This window comes from Rana temporaria, chromosome 5, assembly GCF_905171775.1.
Source record: "Rana temporaria chromosome 5, aRanTem1.1, whole genome shotgun sequence".
Taxonomy (NCBI): domain Eukaryota; kingdom Metazoa; phylum Chordata; class Amphibia; order Anura; family Ranidae; genus Rana; species Rana temporaria.
Window position 1 is genome coordinate 81,539,001 of NC_053493.1, and position 14,652 is coordinate 81,553,652.

The 14,652-nt window shown below is 37.6% G+C and overlaps 1 protein-coding gene across 6 annotated transcripts in view; it reads right to left on the reverse strand.

The window, feature by feature from the left end:
- LOC120940114 (sodium channel protein type 5 subunit alpha-like) overlaps positions 1–14,652 on the reverse strand; it is a 494,846-nt gene that overhangs the window by 12,579 nt on the left and 467,615 nt on the right. For all 6 annotated transcript variants that reach the window (XM_040352763.1, XM_040352761.1, XM_040352760.1 and 3 more), the window contains 2 exons: positions 9,673–9,729; positions 1,529–1,666 (listed from right to left, as the gene is read on the reverse strand). In XM_040352763.1, coding sequence (XP_040208697.1) covers positions 1,529–1,666; positions 9,673–9,729 — 195 coding nt within the window. The remainder of the gene's footprint in view (positions 1–1,528; positions 1,667–9,672; positions 9,730–14,652) is intronic.

The following is a 14,652-nucleotide window of genomic DNA, read 5'->3' on the forward strand; positions in this document are numbered from 1 at the left end:
TCTTGCACCAGATCGGAGGCTGGCACCAAGGTCACAGATGCAAAATCAATGGATGCAAAAACATATTTGCGTTCAGAGACTTTCTATAAAAGGAGATGTACACACAGTTTTTTAAAGAACAGCTAAAGCAGATTATATGTGTTTAAATTTTAGATAGTGACCTGAATATGAAGTATTTACCTGCAAAAATGGCTATGATTAAACTTTTGCACAGAGACTTCTTAAAAGCCATATTTATAAAGAACTGCACTATGTGCAAAGTCTGCATTCAAAAACAAACACAGATACAAAGCCGTTTGCTTTAAACACTCATGCCTAAATTCGGGTTTCCTCTGGATTTTTTTCTTTAATGGTTGACTATCTGGCTCCATCCAGTTTTAAAATAACCCAACTTGAGTGTTTTCAACAGCTTGAAGGGGTCAAATTGGCATGGTTTCTCTAAACTGTATTTACACTCTTATTCTACACTTAGCCAGCAGTAACAATTTATGAAGTTTTCTTTTGAAGATTCTTTGTGACCTGACACAAGTAACTGTAGAGAGATGTTCTTATGCACCGGTTGCTATGGTTGCGGTAATGACTTGGAATGGACTGAGATCTTTCATGGTAAATAATAAACCATGTCTACATATGCATTTAACTATGTAAATTCAGTAATAGCTTGGATCTAGTATAGGAGTATCACAGATTCTTAGTGGAAGGAAATACATTGGAATAAGCATACACTGAAATACAGTATATATATATATATATATATATATATATATATATATATATATATATATATATATATATACTGTGTATATATTTATATGTATATATATATATATATATATATATATATATATACTGTATTTCAGTGTATGTTTATTCCAATGTGTGTGTATATATATATATATATATATATATATATATACACACACGTACACTGGCCACTTTATTAGGTACACCTGTTAAATTGCTCGATAACACAAATTGCCAATCAGCCAAAATATATAATGGTCTGGGGGTTTAATTAAGTTTATGGACAAAAATTACGATTTTTACATGTACTGCAAAAAAAAAAAAATGCTCTGGGGCTGAACTGAGTAAAAGATCAGTTTGAAGGGTTACATTTATGTGAATCTACTTGATAGAGAGGAGAAGTTCTTCATACTCTCACAGACCTCAGAAAATCCAGAGCATGTTGCCATGCAGAGAGACACCATGTGGTAGTAACTTTGCAAATAAGAGCTTCTAAATATATATTTTTCTTTTCTTTCTTTTTTTTTTTTGTGGGGGGGGGGTGTCTGCACGCAAGTTCAATTTTCCCAATAGAAATGAGAGTTTTAAGCAGTGTTAGAAAAGCTGGAGTTTGTCTTTCATTTGTATGTTATATTTCTGCGCACAAGCTAAGAGACAGCAAGAGCAAGGCTGTTGCCCTTATAATAACATATATCCTTGAATACATACAAAGTAATCCTAATTATATACACTATTTTCCTAATTGAGGCCTCTAACAACAATACAGACACACTCAGATACTTATCTTCTTCTTTTGTTGGTTGAAGTTGTCAATAATCACACCAATAAAAAGGTTCAGCGTGAAGAAAGAGCCAAATATGATAAAAACAACAAAATATAGGTACATGTACTTATTAATTTCATAAATCGGCTGCTGTTCAGTCTAGAAAGTAAAAAACAAAGAACAGTAAATAGAAGTTCAAAACAACATTATACAATACACATTACAACAAAAGCCAATATGTAAACCAACAGTATTCTCTGCACATATACACGTGTATTGAGGTTTATTAATATTAGGTACCCTATCTCTCTGTATATTTAGTATTTAGCATTCCCATAGGAGTACAGCTGTAATCAATCAGCCAAAGGACTTGATTTACTAAAATAGAGAATGTATACTTTGTATCTTAGTAGCTACAGTGAAGCTTTGTTCACTTTGAATATCCAATCATGTGCAAGGGAAATATGGAAATATATATTAGCCAAACTAAAAACAATTATTTAAAATTATGAACACATATAGATAAAGCGATTAACATTTAGAAAAACACAATGCAAATTCATCCAAAAACACTTTAAAAGTATTATAAATGTTTAAACAAAAATTTAATACATAGGGACATAGTTATATACTATGAATGATCAGTTCGCAAACAGGCTAAATATTAATTTGTTTATTAACATGTGCCACACATCTGGATTTTTCATCTTTCAGTGAGAAATCCATTTCTCATTGATATTTGCCAAATTTATAATATGGTAAAATCTGCTGGCTCCAATCTGTTTTCAACATTTGTTGACTGCAGATGGTGAATAATTGGTTTTATTGGTGATTCAGTATTCATTCCTGTGGATGACCTGCTGTACACACAACTCTGCTCATCTACTGGCCAATGACTCAGAAGTGGGACCCCCTACCTCTATCTTAGCATAGTGTCTGGATTACACAGTTATACAGTCTGTAATAGCAGTTCTGAGCTTTTACAGACTGGGTGTCAAAAACACAATTTTTATTTTTTGCCTCTAAACAGTAAAAATGTTATCCTATGTTTCCTTGTACACATAGGAGTTTAGAGATGTTTAGGCAGAAGGCAGAAAAAACAACCCATCACTTACATGTTCAGAAGAGAAGCGTTTCAGCAGATTGCCCAATGTGCTTAACCTGCCTGGCGGTGTTCCCGAGTCTGACTCGGGGTTAGATTTTCCTGCTGCGAGCGGTAACCCCGAGTCAGACTCGGGCTTGCCTCGCTAGATCCACAGGCAAAGTTACTTACCTTGTCCCTGGATCCAGCGATGCCACCGCGCTGTGTGAGCGAGCGGGACCTCGCTCGATTCACACAGTGCCTCCTTGTGACGCCGATCTCCGTTGCCTGCGACGTTACGACGCACGGGGACGGAGAACGGCGCCAAATTCAAAAAAGTAAACAAACACATTACATACAGTATACTGTAATCTTATAGATTACAGTACTGTATGTAAAAAAAACACACCCCCTTGTCCCTAGTGGTCTGCCCAGTGTCCTACATGTACTTTTATATAATAAAAACCTTTTTTTCTCCCTGAAAACTGTAGATTGTCCATAGCAACCAAAAGTGTCCCTTTATGTCAAAAATAGTTTTAGATCAGCTAAAAAACAGCGATAATAAATTATAATCACTTGCAGAATTGTGCGATAGTGATTTGTGGGGAAATTCGTCATAAAAAAAAAAAATAATGACAGCAACAATTCTGCAACTGAGCAAATTTCAGTGATTTTGATTTGATTACATTATTGAATAATTTTTATTATAATTATATTATTATTTGTTATAATTATTTATAATTATCTATTATATTATAATTTATAATTTTGTTTTTAAAAAAATGTCATACCCGGGATGCCTATTAGAAGCTTGTTTGGTCAGATTTAAGTGAGTTATTCCTAAGAATTACAGGCCTACAATATAAAACGCCAAATTTCCTTGCAAATAATGGTACCGCTTTCAGCATGTTTTTTCTGAAAGAATCATACCGCCAGGGAGGTTAAACACATCTAAACACGCTTCAATGCTAGGCGTGTTTAGCGCTTGTGTGTTCATTCATTTCAATGGCCAGAATAAATTAATATACTGCCCAATGGAATAAATGACCGCCCTAAACGTGTTTGCAAAATGTGGCTTTATGCGTGTTTTTTTTTTGCTGCTTTTCTCCTATTGGGAGAAAGGGTGTTCAGAAGAGCTGGGCAGTGTGCACAAAGTGTTATGGATGCATCCTGTACTTGTTTGCAAACTAACAATTTATACAGATTTTTAAAATATATATATATATATATATATATATATATATATATATATATATATATATATATATATATATATATATATATATATAAAACAATTTGGTCTATCCGCTTTTTTTATTTTTTTTATTTATTCTTTTTTATTTTTCATTTCTTAAGCGGATGTATAGTCATTTTTGGAGCTTTTACCTACAGGCTTACCTGTAGGTGAAAAAAAAAATCTCCTAAACCTGGCTAATTTGTCTGTGCCATATTTATCTGTCCATTTACTATTCTGTTATAGGCTTGTGTTAAAACCCCCAACACAATTGGTAGTTTCTATCTAGCTGGGAACAGTAGACCTAATCCAATGAATATTTAAATAATTTTAAATTACTGTTTTTCCTTTTAGAGATGGGTTAAAATGAGGTAAGAGCCTATCTATCTTGACAGTATGGATCCCATGTAGCTTCCCCTATAAAACCCAGGTTACTAAGGGAGCTAAGAATCTTCACTCAATAAATTGTAACTGTGTTCACTTTGAATACCCAATCAAGTACAGATGAAATAAATAAATAGTAAGTGTCTTTTCACGTGACTGAACAACTATAATAAATTTAACTGATTTTGATTAAGTGATTATTCTTAATTTCTTTAAAAAATAAGTATATTTGATCCTGAAAGCTTAAAGCGTTTGTTACTCCAACACTTCATATTTCTATGTGCCTTCTGTACTTGTATGAGAAAGTATCCTGTTCTCTTTGTATTGCTTTCTTTATGTGAATTCCCTGGTGTTCCTGCTAGTCCTCTTGATTTCCTATTAAAATCTGACCACACTAAGCCGCAGAGCAACCGTTGTAAATTCTCTAGTTTTGCTGGGAACTCAGCCTGCTCTCCTCCAATGATCAGACTTCTTCTGACATGCATCCCGCCCTGCACAGCCTTTTACTGGGAAGCTCAGTGTGGTGCTGCTTCTCCTCCCCCCAGCTCTTATGCAGCTGAGAACAGAGGGAATGTGATCATTTATAAGGGCACATGCACACAGGACATTTTAAAAACGGCAGCACTAGAGCAGCGCTAATAACGCCAGTTTTTTCACATTTGCGATATTGCAGGTTTTCCTGAGTTTTTGAGCATTTTCCCATATTTTTTGCCGTTAGCGGTTTTGGGTGTTTTTCATTAAAAACACTTTTCATAATGTAAAAATGCCTCAAAACGTCAAACACGGCTAAAAGCGGTTAAACGCAGCTTGACACATTTAGACGCCTTTATCCATGTTTTTCGTTTTTACTGCTCATGGAAACACATGCTGATGTTTTTTTCTCCTGCCCCTAAACGCTTATACCTCCAAACACCTCTGAAGCCTCACACACACGACCGAGGAACTCGAAGGGCGAAACACATCGTTTTGCTCATCGAGTTCCTTGTTAGGCTGTCGAGGAACTCGACAAGGCAAGTTTCTCCATTCCAGTTGACGAAAAAGAAGACATGCTCTCTTTTTGGCTCGACGGGATCCTAGACAGTTTCCTCGTCAAAAATGTACACACGACCGGTTTCCTCTGCAAAAAAAAATCCCAGTAAGTTTCTTGATGGTTTTTGCCGAGAAACGCGGTCGTGTGTACGAGGCCTGACAGTTTATGTGTGCATGGACACATAGGCTAACATAAAGGGGCTTTTAGAGGCAGTTAAAAAAAAACATCAAACGCCCCGAATAGCAGCTGTAAAAACGTCCTGTGTGCATGAGCCCTAAAAAAGAGAAAAAGGGTATTTATAATGTTTTTTATATCTTTACAAAAATGTTTTGCCTTTCATTTCTATTTTAAACGGAACAGGATGTTTTACAAGGTGATTGTTTACAATCACCTTAACTCTAAGCAAATCCTTTTTTGTTAATTTGTTGCTTCAGCACCAACTAGAGGAGTTTACTATCACTTCCTGTCTACAAGATCCTATCCCTGGAACAGGAAATAAGGGCATATCTACCTAAAGGAGACACAGAAAGCTGTAAAAACCTGACATAAGGTCTAATGCAGCGTACACACGAGCGTTTTTAATGTCATGGAAAAAACAACGTTTTTCTCTACGTCATTCTTGTCAAGCCTGTCTTGCATACACACAATCGTGAAAAAAAATGCTTGAGCAAAGCGTGTGAGGTACAACACGTACAACGGCACTATAAATGGGAAGTTTCATTCGAATGGCGCCACCCTTTGGGCTTGATTATGCAAATTTTCCTTCTCTTAACTTGCTTTTGAGAATGCACGTTTTTCCCCCATCGTTAAAGCCCCCAACGGTCGTGTGTATGTGGCATTACAGTCCCCAGGAGAACTGAAAACTCAAAAATAAGCTTTCCAGGTAAAAGCATGCAGAAGTAAGCAGTGTTATGTCAGAGTTGGAAATGACTTGCACTTATTTCGTTCCTGCTGTAATACACACATATAAGAAAATCACTGCATGAGCCTCCACGTTCTCATTGTTTTTGTTAGTTAATCATTTGTGAATCAGTAATCACTATGAGAAGCGAACCATATCATTCATAATTAGTCGCATGTGTGAAATTAAATTCGTTTTTATGGCTAAGCTCTTCCTGAAACTCTCAAATCAGCCCACTCTCCAGATTACATTATATCATCTGGAAAATGGACGTGGGTAATAAAAAACATATGTCAATCACAAAGACTGAAGCATTGGATACATACAGCCCAGTCACAGCATTGAATAAAACGACACAGGACCACCAAGAGTGAATTGAAGACAGACGGCAACAGAGAATTAATTGTATTACTAATGTTTTACATTCTTCAACACATTTTATGGTGCCACTAATACTTGTAAGGAAAAAAAAGCATAATAAAAAAAAAGTTTTTTTGCAGCCAATATGTCACTGCATTTGAATCTAATTGACTTTAATGAATACAGCTTCTCACATTTTAACAAGTCAAAATGACTTTACAATTTCTAACCATGTAAACTATTTGAAATATGTGTTTATAATCCATTAAAGGGGTTCTTAATTTTCAGCAAGAAAATGGAAACTACTGTATACCTGTCTGCTCATGCAGAAGCCAATCAAAGATGGTTGGAAGCAGTGTTCAATTTGAACAGCCAGTCCTGTGCAAGACATAGGAGTTTTCTTGCAATGACTAACATGAACACTCCTTGACTTTTTTCCACCGAGTTTACTTTTTTCATTTAGCAAACTCAAAATTATTTACATATTTAGAAAATCATTTCAAATTAGTTCATAAATATATTCACGAGTCAAAATATTATATATTCACACATCAAAAAGTCAAAGAGGGTGAATGTCCCTGAATTTTCATTTTTCAAAGTGAATGCCACTTGGCTTTATTAATAAGGTGAACCTGCAAAAATCAAATTCAATCTTTTGCAAATGATTGGATATCCAAAGTAAACATTTGACATTTCTTCACCAATTTCTTTGCCAAATTAATTAGGCTAAGTGAGTATTTACTTTGCAAAATTTACACTCTCTAAACTGTTAATAAATCAACCCTTCTGTCTTTAATTTCAAGTTCCAAAGATGATATCTAGACTGCACTGCATTTAAGAAATCACTGGAGAACAGATCAATCCTTAGTGGTTGTAAACTTCAGTCATGAAATCTGAACAAACCACATATATCTGTAGTGTTCACATGTGCCTCTCCAAAGCTCTAAGTGTAATTTCTCGCTGGTGCTTCATTCCTCTGTTATCAGCATAAGTCACTTCTAAGAAGTTTTCCCAAAACATGAGATACAATTTGTGTCGGGAAGAAAGCTCAGCACATAGCTTGTCTATTCAATACACAGTGTCTTAGGCCCCATACACACGAGAGGATTTATCCGCGGATACGGTCCAGCGGACCGTATCCGCGGATAAATCCTCTCGAGGATTTCAGAAGATTTCTATGCGATGGCGTGTACACACCATCGCATTGAAATCCGCGCCGAAATCCTCTGGCGATGACGTGTCGCGCCGTCGCCGCGATTATGACGCGGCAACGGGCGCGACGCTGTCATATAAGGAATTGCACGCATGCGTCAAATCATTACGACGCGTGCGGGGAATCCCTTTGGACGGATGGATCCGGTGAGTCTGTACAGACGAGCGGATCCATCCTTTGGGATGGACTTCAGCAGATGGATTTGTTGAGCATGTCAGCAAATATTCATCTGCTGAAAATCCATCCCAGGGGAGATTTATCCGAGGATAAATATCCGCAGGAGTGTACACACCATAGAATCTATCCGCTGAAACCCATTTGATGGGATTTATCTGCGGATAGATTCTATGGTGTGTACGGGGCCAAAGACTTCTAACTGCAGCTCTCCACCCCCCTTATTTTTGATACTGAAAATGCAGAAGGATTTTTATATAAAATCAGCACTTTTGAAGGGGCGTAAACACGATAAGACTGCAAATAAACAAGAAAAATGTATGTAGGAGGATTTGTTTCATCTTTATGCATCATCTAAGGCTATTCACTTCACTGGACATATGAGAGGGTTTACAAACACTTTAAGTGTAATGGCTGCATATGTTTTATTTTTTTCTGACAATTCAGCCAGTAACACACTTTAGGGTTAGTACACTCTGGACAAAGGGGAAATAGACATATCTTTGAACACCAGCTTTGTCAATCTGGGGATAGGGTAGTGTCAATGCTACAGCAGATTTATATAGACTTTACTAACAAATGAACCACTTTCCGGCCAGGTTGGCTCGGCTGCGCAAATCACCGTAGGTGTACGTCGGGCTTGTACATGACGATTTGTGGGCGCACGCACACCCATTGGCCAGCGGGGAGCCAAGCTCCCACAATCATTCCCCGCAATGAAAGAATCTGTCAAAGTAGACAAGGCAGATCTCCGTTCTGACAGGGGATGGCACACAGATCATGTCTTTCTGCTATACAGGAAGACGGATCTGTATGTTGTTCCAGGCAGCCCTTCCACTATACAGTTAAAACACACAGTGAGGGAACACATTTAACCCCTTGATCACCCATGATGTTAACCCTTACCCTGCCAGTGCCATTAGTACAATGTCAGTGCATACGTTTAGCACTAATCACTAATAATGTCACTGGTTCCCAAAAAAGTGCCAAAATGTCAGTTAGGTGTCCGATCTGTCCACCACAATGTTACAGTCCCGCTAAAAATCGCAGATCACCAACACACATTAAAAATTACATTACATTTACATTTTAAAAAATCTGTAAATCTATCCCCTATTTTGTAAACGATATAACTTTTGCGCAAACCAATCAATATACGCTTCTTGTTTTTTTGTTTTGTTTTTTTTTAAGCAAAAATATGTAGCAAATTACAAATTGACCTAAATTGATGAAGAAATTGGATTTTTGCATTTTTTTTATTGGGTGTGTTTTACAGCAGAAAATAAAAAATATATATTTTTTTCAAAATTGACAGCCTTTTTTGTTTATAGCACTATAGCACAAGAAAGCTCTATTTGTGGGGAAAAAAGGACTTACATTTTGTTTGGGTACAACGTCGCACAACCGCGCAATTGTCAGTTAAAGTGACGCAGTGCCGTATCACAAAAAATGGCCTGGTCAGGAAGTGGGTAAATCCCTCCTGGGCTGAAGTGGTTAAAGCCAAACTCCTGCCAACACTTTTCTTTGAGACAAGGGTTTTACATAATTGAATAAAACCTGACCATGGTTTGTCTCTGCCCACTTTTACTAAACAGATTGGTGTTATAAAGGGAGTTGAATGACAGACCTACTGGCTGGATCACCAGGTGAAAATAAGGGGGAAACGCTTAAACAAGGAAAACAAATACAGCCCACGACATATAGAAACTGGTAAACTGAAATGCAAAAATGTGAGGGTTTAATATTGCTTTAAACTTCTTCTCCAAAGTCACAGTAAACATTACTTACGAGTGACCGGGAATCCACAGCTGCATACATGATATCCATCCACCCTTTAAATGTTGCCTGCAGGAAACAAAGTACTCAGTAAATTGCAAAGCAGTTCTTGTTTTTATTGCAGTGACATGGTGAGAACTATGTCTTGTTTATGAAATTAAAACATGTATATTTTCTTGTTTACTCTGATGAATGCCGTCAGTATATTTGACATGAGATTTCACCCTACGCAAGGAAATCAAATAACAATTGAAATTTACATTAGCATTTAATATTCAGTTTGCACTGCGTGTGTGTAGGGGGGTAGGTTTTTCACAAAAAGCCATTTTATAGAGCCTCCAATTCTGTTTTCAAGAGGAAACAGCTGTGTCCCCCACGAGGGAGAGGCACAAAACAATAAGGAAATAAAACACACTGTCAAATTGCCAGTGAAGTATCTCCATGTCTGCACATTACATATTGCAGTAATTAGCACCGTTTCTGTGTATATGTAAATATTGCATTGCTAGGGTTCTATGTCATTGCTGGCAAGGCTCAGCTCCGGCTGAGCAAAACCCAGCAAAAGAAATGATCAGGCTGTCACACTACTACATCACTCTGAACTGAGTGGTATATCAATAGAACACAAGATAACTATTGTTTATAAACGGTAATAAGAGACATTCAAAACTGGTCAAGAGTTTGACAAAAATACCATTTTCGCAAAATACATAAAGCTAAATTATTACAAAATAAAACTTTTCATAAAATGGAAATATTTGGAGGAAAAAAACTAAATATGTTATTTGTGCATTTAGTGGTATGTTTTAAAGTATATCATTTGAAGTACTGTACTGAACACATTTAGTTAGTCTTTTCTTAAATACAATAAAGTATATGTTCAATGTTCTCTCTTTTAAACTGTATATTTTCCACTTTTCTACTGCCCTTTAAATGACATCTATGCTCAAGCAGCAACCAAATGCCAGTATTTACTTATCCTACACAGACATAAACAACTGAACTAACAAGAATCTGTGGTCAAAAACTACAAAAGATCTATATTTGTAGTAGCCTCCTAAACTGTCCCATCATGGCCAAATGCCAGGCCATTTTGACAAGTCCCTTCCAGTGCCAAAGCTAGATTGCCCCTTTCTGCTTCCTGCACATTCCTATTGAATAGTAGAACTGCCAGTCAGTCATAGTAAATGGCCAATAGCAATGTGTTTGGGCCGGGCTTAGCTGTAATGAAGGAAACCTATGCCATGGCTGTGGTTGTTCCTAATAAAGACACCTGACCTCAAAGGGGTCTTTCAAAGTCTCCAAAACTTGAGAAAGCCAATGTTGGTCTACAGAGACAGACACTTTGCAAGTAAGTACTGTAATTTCATGGATCTGTACACAAGGTAAATTTCCTGGATTGAAAGGGACTTGGCATTTAGTTATAGCTGGACAGGCAATCATTTGTTGCTTGTGCTCAGTTTTTTTGCTGTGGAGTTAAAGCCAAAGTTAATGGGGTTTTTTTTATGCTGGAAACATGATAAATTTGGTTGCGTCTAGTCTGAAAAACTTTTCTGCTCTGAAAACCCTCCATTTAAAGCTATCTACTTCAAGAGATGGTGAGAACAAGGTTGCTGTCATCACAACAGTTACACATCTGACCAAAAGAAACTCTTTCAAAATATTTATGTGATTTCTAATCTCTAATAAAGCCCAACTGAACCCTTTAGGAAGCCAGAGTGCTGTTGATTAGAACAGTGTTTGGGGATGGGGCATGAGGGACTGATGGAGAGCCAGGCCACCACTATGTGTGACAGAGTCATGCTCTGACTCTTCTATGTGCTGGCAGCACAGGGTAGTTTAACTCTTGCTACAGCACTTTTTTTGCTGTAAAATAAGTAAAAGAGGCTCATATGTAATACTGCATGTGCATAAGAAATAATGGAAACTCTGATGATTCGTTCCACAACCACTGCTGGTGTATGCAGTACTTTATGTGGCCAGAGGTGCGGGGGCGCTGGTGTATGCAGTATTGTATGTGGCCAGAGGTGCAGGGACACTGGTGGCTCCCAGCACTTCCTGGAGAACTCAGGGATGCTCTGCAATGCTCGGAGACATTCAGGGAACTGTTGACACTTTCAGCTGGGAGTGTCTCAGAGCGTCTCTGAGTTCTCCATGAAGCGCTGGGAGTCAACAGCGCCCCCGGACCTCAGGCTGCATTCAGTACACCAGCAGCTTTACTACATGGATTGTACTGCTGGGCATGGGGGGTCAGCCTGTCAGTGCTCAGATCATATGTCGCACACTGCATTAAATTGGTCTGCATGGCTGTCCCTTCTAAGGATGATGCCCAAGAAACCTGCAAACAGTTTGCTGAAGACAAGCAGACTAAGAACCTGGATTACTAGAACCATGTCCTGTGGTCTGATGAGACCAAGATAAATGTATTTGGTTCAGATGGTGTCAAGTGTGTGTGGCGGCAACCAGGTGAGGAGTAAAAAGACAAGTGTGTGTGCCTACAGTGAAGCATGATGGTGGGAGTGTCATGGTCTGGGGCTGCATGACTGGGGAGCTACAGTTCATTGAGGGAACCATGAATGCCAACATGTACTGTGACATACTGAACCAGAGCATGTTCCCCTCCCTTCGGAGACTGTGCCGCAGGGCAGTATTCCAATATAATAACGACCCCAAACACACCTCAAAGGTGATGGACTGGCCAAGCATGTCTCCAAACCTAAACCCTATTGAGCATCTGCCCAAGAGGGTTAAGGCATTGCTGGAAAATAATGGCGGCTACACAAAATATTGACACTTTGGGCCCAATTTTGACATTTCCACTTAGGAGTGTACTCACTTTTGTTGCCAGTGGTTTAGACATTATTGGCTGTACACTGTTATACAAGCTGTATACTCACTATTTTACATTGTAGTATAATTTCATCAGTGTTGTCACATGAAAAGATATAATAAAATATTTTCAAGATAATGTTGAAATATATATGTGTGTATATATATATATATATATATATATATATATATATATATATATATATATATGCCCTTATGACCCAATTTTACTGCTGACCATACTCTTTTCTTTCTGCTTGATGTTTTTATTGATAAACTATTAGTGTGGTCACTATCACTTGTTGACTTCTCATGTTATCCCTTTTTATTGATGTATACAACTTGATACATTTAAGTATGCTCTGTTTTGAGCTTGATAGTACTGAAGGAGTTCACTGTGTTTTGGTGACCATATACCAGTAATTAAGTAATTTCTGAGTCCAGACTCTGGTGTTGATTTTAGAATTGACAACATTGTAATTTCTATTGTCGGTGGAGGTGTAGATTGCATTTTGTGTAATTTTCTATACTTATTGAAGTCCATAATAAAGAATATTTTTAGAACAATACCATTTGGGGTTGCATAAAGTACCATTTTTTTTGGGGGGGGGGGGGTCTTTCCTCCTATTCTCTTTATAAACATTGTATTAGATGCTCTAATCCACACCAGATATGGTGTAATAATGGAATAACTAACTTCCCCCCTGACACGGTATCACTCATAGCAGTGACACCCATTTCTTGTTTGGGTCGCTTATTTCCATCATTTTGTCATTTCCTTCTATTCTATAATGCTTTTTGGTAGAAACTTGGCACCTTTACATAATCTAAACAATTCCTTTATACCTGAGAAAACAAAACTCCTTTCTAGGCACACAGAAAGAGTACATTCAATAATCTACAATCAGTTGGAATCAGGAAACGTACAGAATACAATATTTAATTTTGTTTTTGTGGTTGCCTCTTCAATCAATCACATTTTTTTATCCCAGTAAAAAACTGTTCTGATTGAATACAATGAAAATCAAACTGTTCTTTCAATGTCTTGTTTTATTCCACCTACAGCTTTTATTGAAATGAAAGGAAATTTGTTTCTTCCTTTCTGTACTATAGAAAATGTTTAAATTAGTTACAAAGTTAAAGTGTTTAATAATAGTTGTGTCTAAAATAAATCTTTAGAATTTGTGGTTATTGAAACATAAGCTAAAAATACTTTGCTACTAAGACATCATATCGTGATGTACCACAAAAGAAGGGACATTTATTGGCAAAGTGACACAAAAATGCAAAAAAATACATATTAACCGATAGTTCATTCATATATCCTAGCACAGGTGTAAACTATGCCCTCTGACCCTGACCTATTAAACATTGATATACCTGAAGAGCTCAAAGTGGAATGTGACCCGACGCAACCTAAATTGATATACCTGACCTGATTTTTCATTTTATATTTAATTATTTTTACTAAAATTTTGTAAAGTGCAAGAACATAGCAGGAACTGCTGCAGGGCCAAAACAACAGTTACAGAAAGTAAAATTAGTTCCTGACTACATAACAAAGACGACTACCTAATCTAAATCAGAATCCCAGTTACCCTACCACCCCCCCCTCCCCAGCCACAACAATCTATCCTGCATCTATAATGGCATTTGTAAAAAAAAACAGTGGCCCAGATTCAAGTAGCAATTGCGCCTGTGTAACCATAGGTTACACAGCGCAATTGCTTACTTGCCGCGGGGTTACGAATGCTCCTGATTCAGGAACATCGTAACGCCGACTACAGCCTAAAATCTGCGTGGCATAAGGCTCTTATGCCACGCATATCTAGGCTGCATTCTTGCGATGACCGCTAGGGGGCGTTCCCATTGTGGTCAGCATATAGTATGCAAATTGCATACTAACACCGATTCACAATGTTGCGCGAGCCCTGCGTACGCAATTTACGTCGTTTCTGTACGGCGTGTTTAGCGTAAGGCTGTCCCTTCTAATAGCAGGGGCAGCCAATGCTAAAGTATACCCGTCGTTCCCGCGTCGCGACGTTCGAATTTTACGTAATTTGCGTAAGTGATTCGTGAATGGCGCTGGACGCCATTCACGTTCACTTTGAAGCAAATGACGTCCTTGCATGCGCTCTACGCTCAGCGCGGGAGCGCGCCTAA